Here is a 23,874-nt window from a genome sequence, read left to right as displayed (position 1 = left end):
GTGAATCTATTCCTTCCTTGCCCCTATCAAAGACAAAAACTGTTTCTGATTGAATCAACACTGTTTAGAATCACAAGCTGTTAAGCCCTGGCTCTTGGGAGGGTATCACTCTTATCCTCTCCTACTGTGGGCTTCAGCTGTGCTGTGCTTTAAATCAGCCCCCATATTCCAAATTTTATTTACTTGCAATTCTAGGGGATAATTGTTAGCATCAACAACCTTCCTTCTCCATACTGTGCGTATGCACAGACAGGTTTGATTTGAACCTTGGTCAGAGTGGCTCATAGCCTGCGCAGAATGAGTGGGAAAACCCAATGCCCTAAATTTCAGATCCTTCCTTTGAGTACTAACTAAAAAGGGGTCAATATTACTACCCTCTGCAAACAATGCTTTTTTAAAACTGCAAATACTGGGGCAGGGAGGGGTTCACATCAAGTTCCTATTACCTTAGCATAAATGAGCTTATGAGCACAGAATGAATGAGAGCCCTGGGATTTGAGTGCAATGGATAAGAAAGAGGGTGAAAGGAGATGTCCAGTAAGACAAACCTTGCCTGTTTCATAATTTTGCCTATGGCAGCTCCTGTATATAAATCCCTAGGAAGGAAAGAAGAAAACGGACAGCCTGCAGTCCACTGAAAATTAGCAAGTAATTTGGTAGGTTCTATTTCACTACTATATATTATGCTGTGCGCCTCTGTACAAAGGTAGAAAGTAGGAACAAGGGACACTGATTTTATGCTTCAAAGTCCAGTGATGGAGCAAAGGGGCAAGTTAATGTCACACAACTTTCTTTTTATTTTTGAGGAAATCAGGGCTAAGTGACTTGTCCAGGGTCATACAGCTAGTAAGTATCCGAGGTGGACTTGAACTCAGGTCCTCCTGACTCCAGGGCTTGTGCTGTATCTACTATGCCACCTAGCTGCCCCAAGTGATGTCATGTAAAGCAGTAGTGTCAAAATCAAGTAGAAATAGAGGCCACTAAACCATACAGGAGGGCTGCATATTAACTTAGAAAACCACAAACTGCCATTATCTGTGTTCTATTGTATTTTTATTTATTTTGTTAAATATTTCCCAATTACATTTTAATCTCATTTGGGTGGCACTCCTGCCACAGAATATGTGTTTGACACCTCTGGGGTCAAGCATTTAACTTAGAGGGAAAAGATCTGGGTTTGAGTCGCAGCTTCAGTATTTATCAGCTATACAATACAGGATGAGTCACTCTACCTTCCCAAAGCCTCAATTTCTCCATCTGTAAAAAGAGAATAATAATGCTTGTGCTACCTCACCAGGCTGCTATTAAGATTGAGATGGTGATGACAGCTAGCATTTACATAGCGCTCTAAAGTTCACAGAGAGCTTCACAAATATTACCTCATTTTATCCTCTAAACAACCCTAGGATATAGACTATTATCCCCAGTTTACAGATAAAGAAAGTGAGGCAGACAGGCTAGATGACTTGCCCAGGGTCACAGCTAGTAAATGTATAAAGCAGGTTTTGAATTTGGGTCTTCCTGACTATACACTACACAATGTAGCTGCCTTGAGATAATGTCTGGCCCTTAAAACCACAAGTGGTTATACAAAGGCAAGCTGTTAGTACTGCTGTTAATGGCGTACTAATGATAAGCTATTGACAGAATACTGATCAGGCTCTGAGGGAAAAAAGGGACAATGGCTGTCAGTGACCAAAGTTAATGCCTCCACTTTAATGAACAAGTATTGATAACAGGAGCCATGCTTTCTTGAAGAGTTCAGACAACAGATCGGTGGCCAGAGCTCTATCTGTTCAGGTATATTCTGGCCCCATGAATGTCATTCAATAATTCTGAGTTTAAATTACTTCTAAAAAATTTACCTGATGTTCTTTACAAAAAAATGGCACCTAGGAAGGAGATGCCCTTCAAATCATGGTGAGTGGGGAAGCCATCTAGAGACAGCACATCAAATACGGGCACTTTCAGGGATACTACATTCTATTATAAATTTGTATGTTAATTGGGAGTTGAGGATCACAACCTTCCTTCATTCAACCACAACTTCACTAGCGGGAAGGGCTGTGAACTGGAACCTTTGCTGGGCATACAGACCTATTTTTCCAAAAGCAGCTTTTACAGACAACAGCTGGAAACATCTTTAAGATTGGAACAATGACAAAGTGAATGAGACTTGCGGGTTTCTTTACATTACTCCCAGTTACGTTCCAAGCCACCTTTCTAAGCATATTATACACTACACTCTTTAGGTTACACTATGGTGTAGGCATACTGGCCAATTTGCTGGATCCAATGTTCACAATTCAACCCGAAAAATCACTTGGTATTTACTTTGTGTGTGTATATATATATATATATATATATATATATATATATATATATATATATATATACACATATACTAATGTTATATATAATATATATATATATATATATTTTTTTTTGCTTTTTGGTAGGGCAATTGGGGTTAAATGACTTGCCCAAGGGCACACAGCTAGTACATGTGTCAAGTGTCAGGCCACATTTGAACTCAGGTCCTCTCAACTCCAGGGCGGGTGCTTTACTCACTGCGCCACCTAGCTGCTCTGACTTTGTATATTTTTTTAATGTTATTTTTATGTGTACATACCAAGATAACTACGGTGCTGATACTTAAGACAGATATCTGTCTACATCTTTAGACTAGGGTCTTCACAAATGTCATTTAACAGATTTGATGACATCTTTCAGTTACAGGGCAATTAAATCAAATTTGAACATGCGACACCTTGCATTTTACTACTGATGCCATCAATCTTGTGACTTGATTTTTAGGTTACATTATTCCTGGGTACTTCTCCTTTTTCCCTCCATCATGTTACATAGTTACAGTCTGCCCCAAGTTGCCATGTCCTTGGCAAGTCAAGCCAAAAAAAAAGCAGGATTGTATAAATGCATCTCATTTAGGAGGGTTAGAGAGGGTGGGAAAGACAACCCATAGTACCAAAGCTCAGTATACAATAAATACAAATTTGTAAAACAGAAAAGCTAGGGAATAATTATTCACTTATCAAATGGCTTTAACATAGATTTTCTCTGAATACATGGTTCCCTGAAGGCATTTAAAATATATTATTTGATTTAGGAAAAATTTAATGTATATACAGTTTTTTAGCATCACATCTATTGCATAAACCAAGGTATATCTGCATTTGGTTTTGGAATATTTAATTATGAAGGAAAATATTTTTCCTAAAGATTACTAGAAAATGTTGAGAAATATTTTGTTTTTTTTTAATATTTGCTACAAAACAGACACCTATACACTTATGGTGAAGACAACATATAATAACTTCCTCCACCTCCCACCCCACCATACTAAACATAATGGATTCCAGGGATTGTAACCATCTCGAAATAACCGCTATAAATCAGAATTACGTGTACGGACCCTTAAAGCAGCTAAAAGAGATGATGACACAAAGCTGGTGTCTTACTTATAGCGGAGCTTCTGGAGACTTCACTCAGCATCTATTTAGTTATTTTACACACGAGTCTATCAAGCTTAATTGTGTTGGATTCCTATTCTGCCATTTATTAAAAGCAGCAAATTAGATGGGAAAAGTGGCAGCTAGAGTCATGTGTACAAATAGCATTGAGAATGGTGGCTGACGATTTGAGTTTCAGAAAAAAAGTCCAGAAGTCTTTAAAAAGAAGACACAAGAGGCCATTTAACATAGGAACAACCAGCCTTACTTGTGTCAATGGCCCTTAAGAGAATTGTTGTATTACAGAGTGCTATAATAATTGACATTCAAAATGGTAACCTTGAGACTCAAGAAAAGGTTACAATGGGTTTCATACACATCGTTTAAGAAGTCGAAGGAGCACACATTAAATGTCGGAAAGAATTCCATCAGAAATGGTTAAAAAAAATGTTTTTGTGCTTAAAAAGATAACCTTCAGTTACCTGGAAAATCCATTTGTGTGAAATTTACATTCCTCAATGATGCTGAATAAGTGAGGCACTAATACACTTTGCTTCTTTACTTTGCTTCAAAATTATATTTGTTAAAGTCAGTGCATTAGAAATCCCAACGCTACTGGTTTGTAAAATTTCTCACACCAAACTTACCATTTTCAAAGTCACTGAGAGTAAGGAGAACATTAAATCTGTCCCTATCAAGCAGCCCATACTTGGCATACCAAAAAAGATTGAAACTAAATGAGGTTTGGCAAAGGTATTATTAAGCTGGAAACTGGGTGTCAGATGAATTTCAACGTTTTTTTTTTTCTTGGGCAAATAAGCTCTTGATTGGGTCCTTTGGTCTGAGTTTGTTCAGAGCAAGTGCTGGGATGACCATCTCCCAAGACAAAAGTCACATTCCGCAGCTGGAGAGACTGGCTGATATCTAATCTGATCTCTTCACTTTGTAGATGAGGGAAGCCAGAGCCAGAGATTAAGTGACTTGTTTAAGGTTAAACAGTCTGTGGCAGAGCCAAGAGCAGAACTAGGGTTTCATGATTAGGAGGCCTTCGTGCTTTCTTTCCTTCACATCAAAGTGCTTCTAAGCCACTGCCATGTTAGATTTGTTCTTCAGGGAAACCAGTCCAGGCTCCCCAGTTGTCTTCTTCAACATTTAAAAAAAAAAAACTTCCTCCAATTATAGGTAGAAAGGAAAAAAAAGTAAATTTTTACAATTTACATAACTTACCTCATTACTTTGAGGTTGTGAAAACACAATAGGTTGGCCTGAATCTGACGCCTCTCTTATATTAAGATGTAATGGAATGTCACCTGGGGAAGGACAAAAAGTCACCACATATTAATAAATATACTAAAAAGGTTTATAGATGCATTTCTCTATTTGAATTTCTAAAAGAAGTAAGCCCTGAAGCTACTCAAATTCAAATCAACTTAGGTTCAGACTATACCCTGAATTGCTTATCCTGAAAGAGGCATTTAAAATGAAAACTGGAGGCCAAAGTATTCCATTTGAGGGTAGGTACAGTAATTGTACATATATAAATGAAAGTTACTTGGCAGCCAATCATAATAAGATAAGGTCTTTGCTTTCTTTCTTGTTGGAGGTCTTCCAAGTCATTTGTATGTCGCTTCTGCTTATAATACCAAGATATATACATGCTTGCTAAGTAAAAAATGAAAATTTCTTAAAGTTAGCAACAAAAGGTTAAGAAAAAATAGAATAAAATTATCTTATTGCTACTAGTAGATGGTCAATGGACTCCTTGAGAAAGAAGAGGAAGCCTATTCTCCATTGCCTCCTAGGCCTGTCTAGGTATTGTCCGTTAATAAACATTTATTAATGCCTACAAAGGACAGCTAGGTGCTGCCATGGATACAGTACCAGGTCAGGAGGACCTGAGTTCAAATCCAATCTCAGATCCTTACTAGCTGCGGAACTTGGGCAGGTCATTTAACCCCCTATTTGCCTCAGTTCCTCCCCTGTAAAATGGGGACATCATGGGGAAGTATATGGCAAACCCCTCCAATATCTCTCAAAAGAAGACGCCACAGCATAGAGTCAGACACAAGTGAATAACAACAGTAATAAAGCACTTAATATGTGCCAGGCCTTATGCTAAACACTAGGGACATAAAGAAAGGCAAAAGACAGCATCAGCTCAAGGAGCTCACAACATGCAAACAGCCATGCACAGACAAAATATATACAGGATAGACTGGAGACAGTCGACAGAGGAAAGACACTAGCATTTCTGGGGTCGGAATGAGATCTGCTTCCCAGGTCCGATGCTGCCACATAGTAGATGTATATGACTTTGGACTTAATCACCTTTGGATTTCAGTTTTCTCATCTGTGAGATGAGGGAGTTGGAGCTGATGATCTCCAAGTTCCCTTTTAACTCTGACATTGTATGATCCTGTTTTAGCCCTTTTAGTAATGAAAAGTGAAATGTAAAAAAAAAAAATCACCCTCCTATTCTCTCTGGTTCTAACAAACAAGAACTCATACAAACAAGGCTAAAAGGCTGAGAGCATGGTACAGTAAATGGGAGCATGGACAGAAATCAGTGTTGACTGACCAGGGTACTTAGACTCCCTTAAATAATTCTGAATCTATGCAAAGGTTATTGAATCTATCTAATAGATTCAACTAAACTATCAACAAAGATTTACTAAGCATGTACTATGTGGCTTAGCACTGTGTTAGACAGTTTAAGTTATTACATTTTAAGGCCAGTGTAATTTATATTATGTGGCCCTATGTCTAGGCAATCAAAGGACTGACCGCTCTACCTCTTGGTTTGTAAAAGTTTATTAGAATGCTCTCCCTACCTCCTTATCCCAATAATCTGGGCAAAATTATTGAGAATAAAATTCAGCTGACGTCACCCAAACACTTAATAAGTTCAAATACTTTTACAAACAACTTATCCTTGTAATACACTCTGAAAGGCAGCATTGGCCCAAGCCATAAGTAAAATAATAATACATGTGAACTTGGGAACACTAACTCTAATGGGATGGTTTTTCCAAACCTGGGAACACTAACCCCAGTGGGAAGAATTAGAGAAGCATAAATCTCCATCTATGACAATGAATTATTTCACTCAACTATACAGTCCTATAATGATCTCTCTGCACTTTTGATAAAGCTTAGGGCGCTGCCTATTTCATTTAAATATACAATAATTCCATCTATTCTAAAATATAACCCATCAGCTGAAAATGAAAAAGATTCTGAGTGAAAAAAAAGCCTTGCTATCAGAACTGTTTAGCTTGTGTATCAAGTGGTGGGCCCAATTTTTGTCAAAATGTTTTCCTTAGTTAATGAGTTTCATTTAATCAAGACTAGACCAGAGTGTAGGAAGACTTCAAAAAGGGAAACTGAATTCCCCCAATTTATAGGCCTATGAGACGATTCAGAATACACTCAAAATTTTATGTCACCTTTCTTTTTTTTTTTAGCAAATTGCAGAAATAAATAGGAAGAAGTTGGGCACCTTAATTCTTAGGAAATGGCAAAAAAAAAACATGGTATATAAATGTTACGGGATATTATTGTGATATACATTAAATTTATCATGAAAACAACAAAACTGTCCTATTTGTCCATTCCCTTTCTGAACTGCCTTCTGTGCTCGTCTGTGTATTTTTTAATGTTTCATTTATACTTTTTCTTTCTTTTCTTTTTTTTAAATCACTGTCACCATCCATCCACTTTCCCCAACACAAATCTTCCCCCCAAAATCCAAAGCCCTCCCTTGTAACAAAAAATCTATAGTCAAGAAAAACTGATTCAATGAATGGCCATGTCTGAAAATGTTTGCTTCATTCTGCACCTCTAGTCTCTGCTTCAAAGAGATATTTCCCCATTAGTTTTCTGAAGTCCTGATTGGTCACTGCATTGATCAGAGTTCTTGTCTTAAAAATTGTTTTGGTTTCTAAAATTTAATGTTTTGCATTGTTGGAGTCATTATGTAAATTGTTCTCCTGGTTCTTCTCATTTCACTGTGCAGTAATTCATACAAGTCTTCTCAGGTATTATTGAATCTGTTCCTTTCCTCATTTCTTATAAGCACAATAATATTCCATTATATTTGTATACCATAATTTGTTCAGCCATTTCTCTTTTGATGGCTACTCAATTTGCTTCTGCTTCTTTGTTACAATATAACCGTTGCTATAAATATCTTTGGACATTGGGCCCTTTCCCTTTTTCTTTGATCTCTCTGGGGGCATAGGTATAGGCCTAGTAATATTATCATTGGTTCAAAGAATATGTAGTTTAGTGGATTTTTAATTATAGTTCCAAATTACTTTCCAGAGTGGTTGGATCAATTTCATAGTTTCATCAACAGTAAGTTAGTGTGTCTGCTCTCTTACAGCCCTTCTAACAATTATTTTCTTTTTTTGGTCATCTTTACCAGTCTCAGAATTGTTTTAATTTTGTATTCTATCATTAGCAATTTAGAGCATTTTTTCATAATGTTGTTGATAGATAACATTTCTTCTATTGAAAACTTTCCATTTCCATCACCTAACATTTATTTGTTTTTGAACGGAGCTTTCATGAATGTGTTTTATATCTATATCTATATATAAATCTATATATGTCAAATCTTCACATATTTCAGACAGCAGACCTTTATCAGAGAAATATGCTACAAATACTTTCCTTTAGCTATTTGCCTTATAAATCTACCTAATGATTTTACATGTGCAAAAGCTTTTCAATTGCATAATCAAAACTGATTTTATTTTTTGTGGCCATCTCTTACCTCTATATTAGCCAAGAACTCTGTCTACACATAGTTATAAAAGGTATCTCCTTCCTCTTCTAATTTGTTTAGATATGATTTTTATATTTAGGTTATATGTTCATTTGGAACTTATTATGGTACACAGTATGAAATGTTGGTCTAAATCTAATTTCTCCCAGACTTTTTTCCAATTTTCCCAGATGTTTTTGTCAATTAAAGAGTCCTTACCTCAGTAGTTGGTGTCCTTGGGTCTACTGAATACTATGCTACTAAATTCAATTGTTTTGGGATCTTATTTATCTATTCTTTGCCAATGACCAACTTTTACATTTTTTTAAATCAGTGCCAAATAGTGTTGATGATTGCTGCTTTGTGGTATAGTTTGAGATCTGGTACTGCCAAGTCTCCTTTATATTCCTAATTCATTTTCCAAGATTTCCCTGAGATTTTTGATCTTTTGTTTTTCCAGATGAATTTTATTATTACTTTGTCTGGTTTTCTAAAATACTCTTTTGGTAGTTTGATTGACATGGCATTGAATCTATACTGTGATTTAGGCAGCATTGTCATTCTTATTATATTTACAGTCAGTGATGAGCAATTAATTCCTCTCCATTTCTTACTTTATTTCTGTAAAAACTGCTTGTAATTTATTCATAATTCTTGTATGTATTAATTCCTCTATAATTATTTAAATGTTCCTTTATTTCTATAAAGAATGTTTTGTAATTGTATCCATAATTCTTATGTTTATCTTGGTAAAGTAGGATCCCAGATGTTTTAAAAATTCTACAGTTATTTTGAATGGAATTTCTTTTTCTATTTCATTCTGTTCAGTTGTTGATAACATAAAAAAGACCAATGATTTTTGTGGGTTTATTCTGTATTCTTCTATTTTGCTGAAGTTGTTAATTTTTCTGTTTAGTTGATTCTCTAGAGTTAAGTAAATTATTATATCAATTGCAAAATTATAGATGCCTTTATTCCTTCTTTGTTTATATTTATTCCCTTATCTTCTTCTTCTTGTCATTAATACTGCTATCATTTCTAAAACTATATCAAATAATAGTGGTGACAATGGACCCTGCTTCACCCCTGATCTGTCTGGAAAGTGTTGCTCCATCACAAACAAACAGGGATAGCTCTTAGACTGTGCAGCATACTAATGAAAGGTCCATCTATTCCTATACTTTCTAGTGTTTTTAACATGAAATAATATTATGTTTTCTCAAGAGCTTTGATTTTTGGTATTTTAAAAATATCAATATGATCTGCTACATTTATAGTTTAACTTATATTGAACCCACTGAATTCATAGTAAAAGTTGATAGTAGAAATAGTGGTCATAGTATATAATTTCTTTAATATAATGCTGTAAGCTCTTTCCTAATATTTTATTTGGTTTTCCCAATGATACTCATTACAGATATTGGCCCATAGATTCTTTCTCTCAATTATCTCTCCTTGGTGTAGGTATCTGGATCATATTTTTGTCATAGAGGAAGTTTGGTAGGATGCTAGATTTCCTTGTATTTCATGTTTTTATACAAATTCATCCATTTTATTTAAGTTATCAGAATTTGGGGACATATTTAGGAATCATAGTTTCTAATATTTTCCTTTATTTCCTCTTCATCTATTGTGAATTTTCCTTTTCCATCTTTTATAGTGGCAATCTGGTCTCCTGTTTCATCAAATTATCAAAAAGTATGTCTATTTTATCAGTCTTTTTCAAAAAAATTTCTCAATTACAGATAATGCAAGATGCTGATTTTAGATATGTACCATTTACCATATTTAGAAAGGTCCATGTATTTCTATGCTTTTAAATATTTTCCTTTCTTTAAAAAATGTAAATGGGCACTGCATTTTGTTAAAAGCATTTTTATCTACATATATAACATCATATCATTTTTATGGCTTTTGTTAGTAAGATGGTCTATTATGTTTATAGTTTTCTTAATATAGAACCATCTCAGCATTTCCAGCAAATTCAGCCTGGTACAGTGTATGTTTTGGAGTTTGGTTGGTTGGGTTTTTTTTATATTTCACTGTAGCTTCCTCTCTATTATTTTATTCAGTATTTTTTAAAATCAATATCCATACTTCTTCAAAGCCTACATTATATTTTTTTTTGTGTCCAGACCTGTTATTTCATTGGTATGAGGAACCCCAAGTGAGGAAAAAAACAGCTAAGTGGCATAGTGGATAGTGTGCCAGGGCTGAAGTCAGGAAGACTCATCTTTCTGAGTTCAAATCTGGCTTTGGATACTGCCTAGCTGTGTGACCCTGGGCAAGTCACTTGACCCTGTTTGCCAAAGGTTCTTCATCTGTAAAATGAACTAGAGAAGCAAATGTCAAACCACTCCGGTATCTTTGCCATGAAAACTCCAAATGGGGTCATGGAGAGTCAGACACAACTAAAATCAATGAACAACAACAAAAACAGTGAGAAAACTCTTCTATCTATGTAAATTGGAAGCTATACTAAAAAATATCTCTAATTGACAGGGGCACTATGAATGAAGTAATTTGCCCATGGTAACAGTTAGTATATATTAAAGGTTAAACTTGAACCCAGGCCTTTACTTTCTTTGAGAACAATTTTTAAAAACTTACTCTGCCTTTCTATATCTCTGAATATATACTAATAACAGTGCTAAAATCAGAGTAGGTAGAAAGAATCTTCTGAAAAATTAAATTCCAATCCTAAAGGATATAAAGCAGAGATATGTTATAGTCCCACTTTAAAAAACAGATTTTAATAACTTGTCCAGCCTTTAGATGAACTGGATATAACTTCCAGCTATAGCAAATAAGATGAAATGGCTTTATTATCTCTTAGTGGGAGCAGATCTACAAAAGCAGTTAGCTGAACCTCTTGGCTCTCTATTGTCAGAAAGAATAGCTTAGCATTAATTATATAAAAATAAAACTTTCGTATCTGGTGACGTTCTCCAACATTTAAACAGAAAACAGGAAATAAGCTCCTCCAACAGGTCTATTCATTGAGTTAACTGGGGATGAATTTTATAGCTAACTCATTATTTGACTCAGCAGGATACTCAGTATTAGAAATACTAGATCCACACTTAAGTTATTTTATAGGTAAGTTGGTCAAGTATTTTTAGAAGTTTACAGCCACAAACTCTCTCTACTTGATGAAATCCCTCCCTTCCTTCAAGGGCCAACTCAATAGATGCCAACCAATTACCTTCTTTTGATCTCTACAACTAAAAGTCATCTCTCCCTCCTCAAATTCTTCACAGTACTTTGACTAAATCCTTCATTTTTCATATCACATTCTGCTTTGCACTGTAGTCATTTGTGTCTGAATAGAGATTGTAAGCTCCTTAAGAGCAGGGGGGGACTATCCTTTATTTTGTCCTCCTACAACCTAGCACGGTACTTTGTACACAATAGCTACCTAGTAAATGTTTGTTTTTCACCTGAACACAAGAAAACAATCGTCCTTCTCATGAGTAACCCTGGGGAAAGAAAATAAGCCAGGCACCTAAACTTTCAAAATTCAGTCTCACTATGACTTCTTCATGTTTAGTTCCTAAAATATATTGGCTCAGTCTTTACTAAAAACAAAGAAGATCAATACAAGAGGCAGAGAATTCAAACATGGATTGACTATAGTTCTTTACTTGCCAAAGATTTGCTTGGACAGCTGATATTTGCGAAAAATAGCCCTAGAGACATGTTCATTGCTAATTCCTCTAGGCTTTCTCAGTCCCATCTGTGTATTAAGTTAGGAATGGAAAGGAGGGGAAAGATTTGAGAGAGGTTTCAAAAGAATCCACAGGACTTTGTAACTAAATGGACTCATGTCAGAAGGCGTTAGAGATGACCCTGGGACTTAGAACTTAGAATACAAGAAGGGTGATGGTACCAGATGGTACCATTAACAGAAATTGAAAAGTGAGGAGTCATTGGTTGAGGGGAAAACAAGACAATTTCAGTTTTGGATATGTTGATTTTTTGAGATGGTAGCAGGAGATTTTAATCAGTGTTTCAAATATCACTTAAATATTTAATTGTCAGATGACAAAATGCATTATTAAGTAACCCACTGATTTAATTAAATGCTAGCTGTATAGTGAATTCTTCATTCACTCCCATAGTTAAATATTCTCTGGACTGCCTTAAGACTCATTTGGGAACTGTAACACAGGGAAAATAGAAAGACGTTCCTAAGGAAAATCATTTAGAAGTCCATCACTTTTTTTGAGAATTATTATTAGCAGGGAGGGTACCAAAATACTTAGGTTTTTATGGCAATCTGTAGCATCACAGGAAACATTTTACAGAGATAAAGTCTCTTCATTTGCACAACCAACAATAACATTCCAGTGGAGCACAGGAAAACAAGCTAATTTAAGGAAGACCTTGCCTCCCCCCCTTAGGGAGCAGCACTTAAAGTGAAGTCATCAAGCATTTATTCAGCATGTCCTATGTGCCAGTCACTATGATTAAGTAACAAGGATACAAATAAAGGTAAAAACACAGGTCCTGCTGCTCTCAAGGAGCTCACATTCCAATAAGGGAGACAATATGCAAATAACTAAGAACAGTCAAGCTACATAGAGTGTAAATGGATGGTAATCACAGAGGGAAATAGCTGGTAGAGGAACTCAGAAAGGCCTGCTAAAGAAAGTGGGATTTAAATGGTGTCTTGAAAGAAACCAGAGAAGTTAGGAATTAAGAGGTACGGACAGAAAGCATTCCAGGCACAGGGGAAAGACTGCCAGTGCGAATGCATGGAATGAGAAGATGGAGCGTCCTGTGGCAGAAACAGCGAATGGGCTGATACACCTGGATTACCAGGTGGTACAGTGGGCAGAGGGCCTGATGTGAAGTCAGATAAGACTTGAGTTCAAATCTAGTCACAGGCTCTTACTGGTTGGGTGAGTCACTTAACCTCTGTCTACCTCAGTTTTCTCATTAATATAAGAATCCCTATAAAGATAATATAAATAAATAATATAAAATCCCTATAAAATAGAGATAAGAGCACCTGCCAGAAGTGAAATAATATTTATAAGGTTATTTGCAAATCTTAAAACGCTACACAAACGCTGGCTATCACCAAGTGCTAGCAGAAGAGTAAAGTGTAAGACGCCCAGGCTTCAGTCATCTCTCGAGCCCAAAACAAGTCACTGTGGGACCATCGCAGTAGAAGCACCCGTTTTAAAAGAATCAGCCTTTTTTATACAGCGCTCATTCCATGCTTAACTGGAACTATCCTCTAATTCAATACTATCATCGTCATCTCTGTGCACCCTGGGATCCTGCAGCCTCCTCTTTGCCCTGGTCATTTCCATCTTGATGCAGCTGCTGTTCCACCATCTGAGCTAGCCCTCCAGTCCCCAAGCTCCCTGAGTGCCACCTTGCCCCACACCCTCCCTCGCCTCCTTTCCACTTCTTGCTCTGAGAACTCTCATCAGATCCCATTGCCTCTGGGAAGGCCCACCCTGTTGTTATCACTAATCCAATGACATCCTAGACCCCACTGCTCTCACCTGGCCACCACTGCCCTCTATGTCCTTAGAGGCAGGAGCCATCTCCCAACACTTGGGAAGTACTTAACAAATGTTTTTATCTTCATTTAAGGTCACAGGGATTCAGCAGTGTCTTGACTCTCACAAAAGCATTCGCTAACGAGGAGAAGAGCTGAATCATAAATCCAGGTTTTCTATAGTCAGATCAAGTGCTCCTTCCACTGCATTATATGTCTTCAAAGTCCTGTAGTGAGATTTAAGTATCCAAATAGCAAATTGTGAGGTTTCCCAATTCAACAAATTTATTAAATACCAACTGCGTGCAAGGCACTGTGTTAAATGGGGTGGAGAGGGCACGTCAAAGAAATACAAGAAATATAAAATGAAAAAAATTGCCTCTTCCCCCACGGTATAGTCTACTGGGAAAATACATCATGTAAACTGATTAAGATACATACTAATTGCAATCAGCCAGCAAATATTTATTCAACATCTACTATAGGCTAAGCACCGTGCCAAGCATTGAGTATATAAATATATAGAGTGAAACAATCCCTATTCTCAAAACTTACATTCCAACAGGGAAGAGAATAAGTAAATATGTAAGGATATTCAGAATAAATATAAAGAATTACAAATAAACACAAAATAATAAATCACAAGGTGGTCTGTGAAAGAAGGCACTAGCAGCAGAGGGAATCAAGATAAGTTTCATGTAGAAGAAGCCTTCATGGTGCTTGACCTGTGTCTTGAAAGGAAGAGAGACGTTGGTTCTATGAGGCAGAGATAAGGAGAGAGTGCATTCCAGGCTTATGTATGGGTCAAGGAGTGCAAAAACACGGAGAAAGGATTCAGTGTAATGTGTATATTGGCTAGATAGCAAAGTATAAAATAGGGAGTTGCAAGGTTGGGGCAAGGTCATGATGGACTTTCAGAGCTCAAACCGAGAATCAATTCTGAGAAGAGAGAGGCTCCTCACTACCCATCAGGAAAGGTTTCCTAAAGGAAATGGAGTATGGGGTGAGCCTCAAAGAAAGCTAGGTTTGCTAAGATATTTTCCCAAGAAATAATCATCTAGAACCATTTTCTTTTTCTGGTTTAACTATCTCAGAAATAACTAACATAAAGAATATCAAAGTTTGGCTTGAAGTAAAAAATAAAATTTACTTTCTTCAATAAAGAGCAATTACTTTTTAAATGCTATGAAAAATGTAGCAAACTTTTGCTGTGAAAGCAGACACTGGGATTTTTCTGGGGGACTGGAGGGAACCTTTATTTTAAAAACAGCATTACTTAATGGCATAGTTTTGATATTTGGAGTGAATTGGCTGAGACAAATGGAAGCAATGGATCCAAGGAAAAATGGATCTAGGGACTCTAAAAAACTGTGGGAGATGAGATGAGAGGCAGGGTTGTCTTTTCTGTCACAGAAGAAGCTTCAGTGCCAGGATAGATCACTATGATAAATATGTAAAAAGCAGGGCTAGAATATGACACTCTTTAGAACAATCAGTCGCATCTATGAAGAAGGAAAAGAACAAAAAATGAAGCAACTAACGATGACATGAAGGGTAATAGACTATTTGAAGGAACAAGAAGAAAGTCACAAAAATCAAAAGGAAGAAGATTATGTTTGATGTATAAATGACATAATATTTGACACAGAAATTTAGAAATTTATTTAACACTTGAAGGTTTGTAATGCTCTTACATACTTATTACCTCATTTGACCCACATGACAAAAAGATCCTGTAAGGACCTTTCATCTACAGTTATCCCTTCCACGTTGCGGGGGGTGGCGGGGTAGACGGCTGGTGTTAGGGGCATGACACTGCATGCAATCTGAAAAATCTGTGTAAATTTTTTTTTCTTTTTCTTATGGGTTGTTTACAATGCTGTATTGTAAAATTTAGGTTAAGTATTTGGTCACAGGCTATACTATTTTATATTTTATGCGTTTCTGAGTTTCTAAACTTTTTCTGCGTTGGCTGCTGGGCTTTGCGTGTCATCTGCAGTTTCTGTAAAACTCCCCAAAATTCCCATTTACTTTCTTATACATATACATCGAAACCTCCGTGGGGAAAACTGCAATTTGGAAGGGATAAATGTACTTTTCTCTATTAGGCCTCCATCCTTACAGTACAGGCCTTCACTTCCACAGCCTGACCTACTGTAACAGATTCTCAGTTAAGCTTCTTGCCCACCCCCCAATCCCCACCACATCTCCCCCGCCCCAATCCATCTTTTACATTGACAGACTAATCTTTCTTATGCGCAAATCTAGCCTTATCATTCCTCTTTTAAATCTTCAATTACTCCCTATTCTCTGTACAATTAGGTCTCAATTTCTTGGTCTGGCATTTAAAGTTCTTGAGAATCTGGTACCATCCTCTCAATCTTTCCAGCCCTATTTCACAGTAATCTAAGGCTCCGGTCACACCGGACTGCTTGTCTTTTCCTATAAATTTCCCAAGTTCTTCTATCACATAACCCCCATACACACCATTTCCTATGCCTACGATGCTGTCACCCCCTTCCCCTCGAAATCCTACCTATTATTATCACAATCAAGGAAGCAGGAAAGTTGATCTACAAGGCAATAAGGCAGTAGTTGTCGGCAAGAACCCGAAAGACAGCATCAGTCTCTCTCATATTCTCAGCACATTCAAAATAATTATAATAGTAATGTAACTAACATCATATAGCATTTTTAAATTTACAAAGCTCTTTACATATATTAGCTAGTTAGAGCTTCACAGCAACCTTGTGAGATCCTATATCACCATTTTACACATAAGGAATCTGTGGCTGAAAGATTAAATAACTCGCTGCCTAGGGTCACAGGCTGGGAGAACCAGAACCCCTGAGCTAGTGTTTACACTGATCCATTAAAACGCAGTAGCAGAGGTTGGGGATGAAGAGGGAGAACTGAGGGAAGATGAGCAAGAGAACTGGGAGAGACCTTTTCATGAAAAAGGCAGCCACGTCGTGTAATTCTGGGTGTTTGCTTACTTGGTTAGCATCCCCTGTGTGTCTGTTCTTGCTGCCCTGTATTTGTGTATCCTCAGGAAATTTTAGGCTGTGCTGCATTCATGGAAGTACATTAAGTGAACATTAAAGGGCCATTGTGAGGTTAGTGACAGGTTCACTGCAGACAGTCCACGTATTCTCAGTCCAAATATTTTAACTTTTTGTGTATGTTATAGACCCATTTGGCAGTTGGGTAAAGCCTAAGGACCTCTTTTTCAGCATAATGTTTTTAAATGTACAAAATAAAATATGCAGAATTACAAAGGAAACCAATTATATTGGTTACACCTATGAAATTATGAAAATAAGTACACAGTTCACAGACTCCAAGTGAAGAATCCATGTTTTATCTCTAAGATGTACCTCTGTCAGAAATCACAGGACCACGGCACTCAGAATCTGTAGGACTCTGGCAGTAATAGCAGCATATCAAACAGACTCTAACCTAAAAAGGTCTGATGAGTGCAACACACCAGCTGGGTGAACAGCTGCAGTAATGAGGCGGGGTGGCTGCTTGACTTGTGATGCACTAGGAGCATCCTAGAGAGATCACAGAATCTGCATCAAGTGACCTCATCTACAATGTTGTGGTTGTTGCTTCCTGATCCTGCCATTGTTCCTGACTTACACCCCAGGGTAGCAGGCAAAGGCAAAGGCCTCTTCTAAGATCTCATCCACAGGTGGATGGGAGAGGATTAAACCATGGATTAGACAGTTACTCAGACAGGGGAAAGCCTATCGGGGGAGCTAGCAACAGTTTAAGGCAAAGCTTCTTGTCTTTTAGCTTCTGTCAAGCTGGCTCTCAGACAGGGCAAGTAGCCTATAATAGCAAATAAAACTAATCAGCCAAATAGAATCCATCTTGGGTTGAGAGGTTGCAGTGTTTAAGGAAGTATTTAAATGCAAAGGACTTAAAAAGGACCACTGAGCAGGCATTGGATGCACAAATTGATGTGATCTTACAGTTGAATGAATGTTTAGAAGATAGGGACAGGATCAGAAAATCAGACGGTACTACCAGAGCAGAGGCAGGGTGAGCTGGACACTTGAGGTTCCTAAGAACTTGCATTCAGCTTGTGTCCAGGTCATGTATCCTGGTAGTGCAAGCCTAGGTTTAAGCCCTTAGAAAGACAGCCGCCCTATTGGGTAAATAAAGGCTATCTAGAGACTCCGGTCTCATAAAGGATACTAGACCTTGTGCATCTGGTGAAGAGACCTCAGTCACCGAGTTAAGGGCTATGAGCATCAATCAATACCCTGCTAATCAACTGGCAAGTCTTAGTAATTCTACGCCTACAACATCTCTCTCCTCTCTTTCCTTCTCTCTACTCACACAGCCACAGCCCTAGGCAAAGCCCTCATCACCTTTTGCCCAGATTACAATAACAGCTTTTTTTTTGGCGAGGCAGTTGGTTAAGTGATTCCCCCAGGATCACACAGCTAGTAAGTGTCAGGTGTTTGAGGCCACATTTGAACTCAAGTCCTCCTGACTCCAGGGCCAATGATCTATCCATTGCTCGTATAGCTGCTTAACTGTTCTCCTGTATCCAGACTCTCTTCTCCAAAACATTTTTGACACAGCTACCAAAATTATGTTACTAAAGCATAAGTCTGACCTTGTCATGTTGGTAGATGGAAAGTATTTTTGGTTGTTCCTCCTTCATTCTTGACATCAGGAAGGTTATGTCTTGACTTGCAAGTTAACTGGATTTAAGTGAGGGAGTCATCAGTCATCAGTCTCACTCTCTCCTCCAGAGTCATCTAAGTCCAGTGGGAAGTTATAGGCCAGGAACAGGAAGGCTGGCTAAGGTCTTTCCCAGGTCTCAATTTGTCTAAGGCAACACCTATTATCAGTGATGTAAGGCTAGGTAAGAAATGAGGCAAAAGATGGCCTAGTTTGCCTTCTCAAAAAAAAAAACATTCTGGGAGGGGAACATCCTCAGGATTTGTGGCCAGAACAAAAACAATTGCTATTTATACTCATTCTGAGTGATCAAAACCCAAATGTTGAGGAAGCGCTTGGGCCAAACAGTGAGAGCCAGAGTGATTTGGATTTAAGGCTTAGTCAAGTAGCTCCATCTGAATCCCAATGAGCTTTATCAAAGCCTGGTTTCCCAGAGCTCTATTTCAAGAAATCATAAATGGAAATACATGGGACAAAAGACTTAACTGTCGCTGTATTTTGGGAGGAAATGATAGAATAATTAAGTAGGGAAGAGGAAAAATACTTAGTTCCCAAACCCCAAGATATCAGAAGATGAGGTTTTACTTGGGATTTAAAGGAAGCCAGGGAAGCCAAAAGGTCTGGATTTCTCGATGAGGAGGGAAAGCATTCTAGACATGGAGAACAGCAAGAAAAAAATACCCAGAACCCAGGAGTGTCTTGTTCCTGGAACACCAAAGAGGGCAGGGTCACTGGATCAAAAATATATGGCAGGGAGAAAAGTGGAAGAAGACTGGAAGGATAAGAAGGAGCTAATCTATGAAGGGCTTTGAACATGAAAAAGAAGATTTTGTATTTGATCCTAAGGGCAACAGGGAGCCACTGAAGTTTATTAAATTGGGGGTGGCCTGGAGTGCAGTAAGATCTACCAGCAGAGTGTTGCAACAGGCCAGGCATGAGGTGATGAGGGCCTGCACCAGAGTGACAGCAATGTTAGAGAAGAGAAGGGGGCATATTTGAGAGATGTTTCAAAGGTAAAATCAACAGGGCTCGGCAAAAGATTTGATATGGGGTAGGGGTGGGGTGGGGATGAGAAACAGTGAGGAGGGGAGGATGGCACCTAGGTTGTGAGCCTGGGGGACTGGGAGCACGGTGTTGCCCTCAATAGTAACAGAGAAATTGGGAAGTAGGGAGGTTTTGGGGGGAAAGATTATAATGAGTTCAGTTTGGGACATGTTGAGTTTAAGATGTAATCTTACAATCTACCTCCAAATTACCTTTTCAGTCAAACTTCATATGATGTCTCACAGACTCTATGTTCCAGTCAAACTGGATTACTGGCTGTTCCCTAATAAATTCAATATTCTATCTCCCATCTTTCTACAATTGTAAAAGCTGCAGTGTGAGCTCTTTGCATCTCTTGTCTTTCACAGTCTTATTTTCCTTCAAGATTCAACTCTGGTGCCCTGTCATCTGTGAAGTATTCCCCAATTTCTTCCATTTTTAATGCTCCCTTTCAACTCAAATTACCTTGTATTTACTTAACTCTGCCCATGTGCTCCGCCCCAGAAGAATGTAAAGTCCTTCAGGGAGTTTTTGTCTTTTATCTCTGGGTTGGCACCTAAAACAGAAAACAGCACCCTGTACATAGTAGGCCATTTTACAGATAAGGAAACTGAGGCTGAGAGTGCTTAAGTGACTAGAATGTGACCACAAAGATACTAAATGTCTAAGGCAGGATTTTAACTCAGGTCTTCCTGACTCCAAGTCTATGAAACCTATAGCTTAGGGAGAAGCTAAAGAATTATGCTCTAGAGCAGCGGTTCTTAATTTTTTGTGTGTGTAATGGACCCATTTGGCAACCTAGTGAAGGCCATGGACCTTTCTCAGAATCTTGTTTTGAAATACACAAAAGGAAATATATAGGATTGCAAAGGAAATGAATAATGATGAAATACAATTACTGAAATATTAAAAAACCCAGTTCATGGACTCCAGGTTAAAACCCCTTCTCTAAAGAAAAGACCTTCTTGACCCTTGGGAGGACTGATGAGGCAAGGAACTATTCCAATGTCTTGGCAGACAATAGACTCACTCAGGCCCCACTGTTTTCAAGGTGGGTCAACAAATCTTTCACAGAGGAACTGGTACAGATTTAATGGCTCAGGAAGACCAACACATGTCTTGGCCATGAGCTCAGAGAACGGATTCTTCCAAAACTGGCTCACAAAAACCTGGTTTTAATATCCCTCAACTCGTTGTAGCAAATAGAGCCTTAAGTCAAGGTAACCTGGGGGAAGAGGCCAACCAGGAATTGATACAAAGATATAGAGAAGTCCTGCAGGTTGAGTCTTCTGTGTTTAAGTCTTTGTCCTGGTTAGGGAGGCCTTCAGAAGGGAAGAAGTTTTAGGAGCTGGCAGTGAGCCCCTGAAGATAAAAATGAGGCAGAGGGAGAGACTGGAGTGGCCCTCCTTGCTGCTCCTTGAGGAGCTGGCCACCACCATGAATGACACTGTGATCATCAGAACCAGGAAGTTCATGACAAACAGACTTCTTCAACATATACAGACGGCCATAGATGCGCTTCATCCTGAAAAGGCCACAGTGCCTAAGGTTGAAATTTGAGAAAAACTGGCCAAGATGTGCAAGAGAACTCCAGATGTCATTTTTGTCTTTGGATTCAGAACCCGTTTTGGTGGTGGCAAAACAATAGGCTTAGGAGTGATTTATAATCCTGTGACTATGCAAAGAAAAATGAAACAAAGAACAGATTTGCAAGGCTCGGTGTAACAATTCGGCTAGCAGCTGCTGTGGGGGTGAAAAACTAACAACAACCTGCTCACAGAAAGCTGCCAACACAGGTTCTTTTGATCTGCTTTACTAAGGAAAGCAACGTTAAGGGGTTAACAATCTTACTTTAATCCAACATACAAATATCATTCACTCAGCTCAGGGGGAAAAGCCAGCACCCTGAGCTTCAAAGAAAATACAAACAAATTACAAACATCAACAGACAGACCTTGTCTGAGTCAAATCTCAATGCATAGTTACCAGAGTTTAACAAAGTCCAAACATCTGGGTTTACAAGCTGGAGGGCTCTTAACTACAGCTGCCCAGAGTCTCCACATCAGCCCACCGTCAAGAGTGAGAGCCCTAAGCAAATAGCTCTGTCTTCCCTTTTTATGCACTCTTTAGCCATCATCAGATGTCATCTGAGTGACTGGAACTTAAGCTCTTACTATTGGCCCTGGTCTTAGCACCTCCCTTCATTGGCCCTACCTGGAGCCCCACCTTAGTGACCAATTCACACCCACATAGGCTTAGTACCTAATAGATAGGGTTTGGGCTTGGGGCTTAGCACCTAATAAGACTCAATCAAAGACACTGAATTAATCCAAGGAAACAAAGGCCAAACTCTTCAAGGACACTTGGTTGAATAAGTGCTAAGAGCCTATCTTGATCTCCAATACAATCAGCCTGTATGAGAAGAAAAAGACAATAAGAAAACAGTGAAAGAAATGCAGGAGCAGAGTGAAAAGAGTCAGGGATACTGCAAAGGCAAATGTCAGGGCTGGCAAAAAAGAAGAAATAAAAGGCCCCACGGATGATGTTTATCCATTAAGATAATGGGAATTTTTCTTGAAAGCATCGACTATGTAAAAATATAAAGAAACCAAACAAACCAGTTAAGGCGAGGTTTCTGGCCTCTTCCCATCCCAAGCAAGGGTCTTTCCTTCAGGAGAAGGTAAGGAAGAATGGCTGCAAGAAAAGATAGCACATGCTGGACAAGGATTCTCTCAGGTAAGCCATAAAGGCCTTTATAGATAGGAAGCCACTCACCTAGAAAAAGGTAACAGAATAATACTGACCCAGTATAGCCAGCAAAAGGAGGCCTGGGTGGACCTTCAGGTCACTAGATAACTCCTTGCAAGGGGACGTCAGTAAGAAGTCAGTGAGAGCGCCAGCCTCGAACCCTGAACCACGTGGCTTGTGAGTGGGCTGGCCTAGTATATGGCATGTCTATAGAAAGGAAGAAGACTTCTTTTTGGATGCAACACGGAAGACTCCTCCCAATGGTCTGCATCCCTGCTCTTTGCCTCTTCCGCGCATCAGGGTGTTCTTGGTACAGACTGGAGATGGGAACACGCAGACCTTCCCATGTGTGTGCGAGTGACTGAGAGATACAGAGAAATCAAGTCCACAAGTAGAGAATGCAACAAAAGAGCTATTGTATTTATTAATTTTTTTGGTTTGGTAGAACATAATCTCTCCTCAGACACCCTCTTCCAACAAGGTGTTTCTTACGCAAACGTCAGACATAATGACACATCTAACGACCCCCAAAGCAAAGACGCATAGGCCTGCCCGAAGCGCTGGCCAACATCAGAGAGTATATCCAAGGCAAAGCTGATCCTCCTGTTCTGTGGACGCCATTGTACCGACTTCACAAAACGCTGACATCCATAATCACTCAAGATTCACCTAATTATCCACGTGGGAAAACGAAGGGCCTAAGGAATGCCTGTCACCCACAACTGGATGCACAATAAACTTCTCAAGAACTTAGCAGAGTCAAAGACAGAAACGAAACAGTCTTGGCAACGAGGGGTCACACGGTATAAAAGTATGTAATAGGAAAGTGTGCATGGAAAATTGAAAGACAGGTAACTCAGGCTTCACAAAAGAGGTGGCCCCTGAGCTGAGCCCTGAAGGCAGACAAGGACCGTGAGACGCAGAGGAGCCTGGAGTACATTCCAAGGGTGGGCAAGAATGGGAAGAAATGCACAGACCCAGAAGATGGGCTATCAGATCAAGGGAGTAGGTAGCAGTCGAATTTAGCTGAAACACAGCTCATGAAAAGGAATAATAAGAGTGAGAATAAACAAGGATTAAAACAAAGGTAGATGGGCACTTTCCACCACGCAATCTCTCTTTGATGAGGAAACTCTGTGAAGGGTCTGTTGAGGCTATGACTAAAGATGAAATAGCATGCAATATGGTATGACAGAGAGGGGAAGTTCTGCCATCGGATGGCAAGGAAATAGCTATAAAGAGACCACACTGGAGAGAAATGCTGGAAGGCCCAAGGAAGGACCAGATCATTTTTTTCAGCAATTGGCAGGATCCTAACATCACAGATCTAAGGCTATGCAAGAGAGCTTATAGGTCCTCTAATCTATCCCTCTTACTTTACAGATGAGAAAATTATGGCCCACAGAGTTAAAGGGACTTACCCAAAGTCTCATAAGTAGTAAAAGGTAGGGCAGAAATTGAAACTCAAGTCTTTTGACTCAGCATTTTAGGGTTCTTCCTACAGTGCCACAAAGGTTTAATATGAAATGACTTCAAATAGAATGAACCGATGGGAGTAAACTATAATCAAGGAAAGGGCAGCTATGGTTTTAAGTTTGCTATTACACCTATTAGATGCTTCCTGCTCAAGT

The 23,874-nt window shown here is 38.6% G+C and overlaps 1 protein-coding gene across 1 annotated transcript in view; it reads right to left on the bottom strand.

Moving 5' to 3' along the window:
- The window catches only part of NUBPL (nucleotide binding protein like), a 333,097-nt gene that overhangs the window by 5,809 nt on the left and 303,414 nt on the right, over positions 1-23,874 (bottom strand). The window contains exon 10 of the mRNA XM_036736308.1: positions 4,698-4,780. Within this exon, the coding sequence (XP_036592203.1) occupies positions 4,698-4,780 (83 nt within the window). The remainder of the gene's footprint in view (positions 1-4,697; positions 4,781-23,874) is intronic.

Source organism: Trichosurus vulpecula, chromosome 8 (genome assembly GCF_011100635.1).
Source record: "Trichosurus vulpecula isolate mTriVul1 chromosome 8, mTriVul1.pri, whole genome shotgun sequence".
Taxonomy (NCBI): Eukaryota; Metazoa; Chordata; class Mammalia; order Diprotodontia; family Phalangeridae; genus Trichosurus; species Trichosurus vulpecula.
The sequence above is the reverse complement of the archived record's forward strand: the minus strand, read 5'-3'. Positions and strand labels throughout refer to the sequence as shown.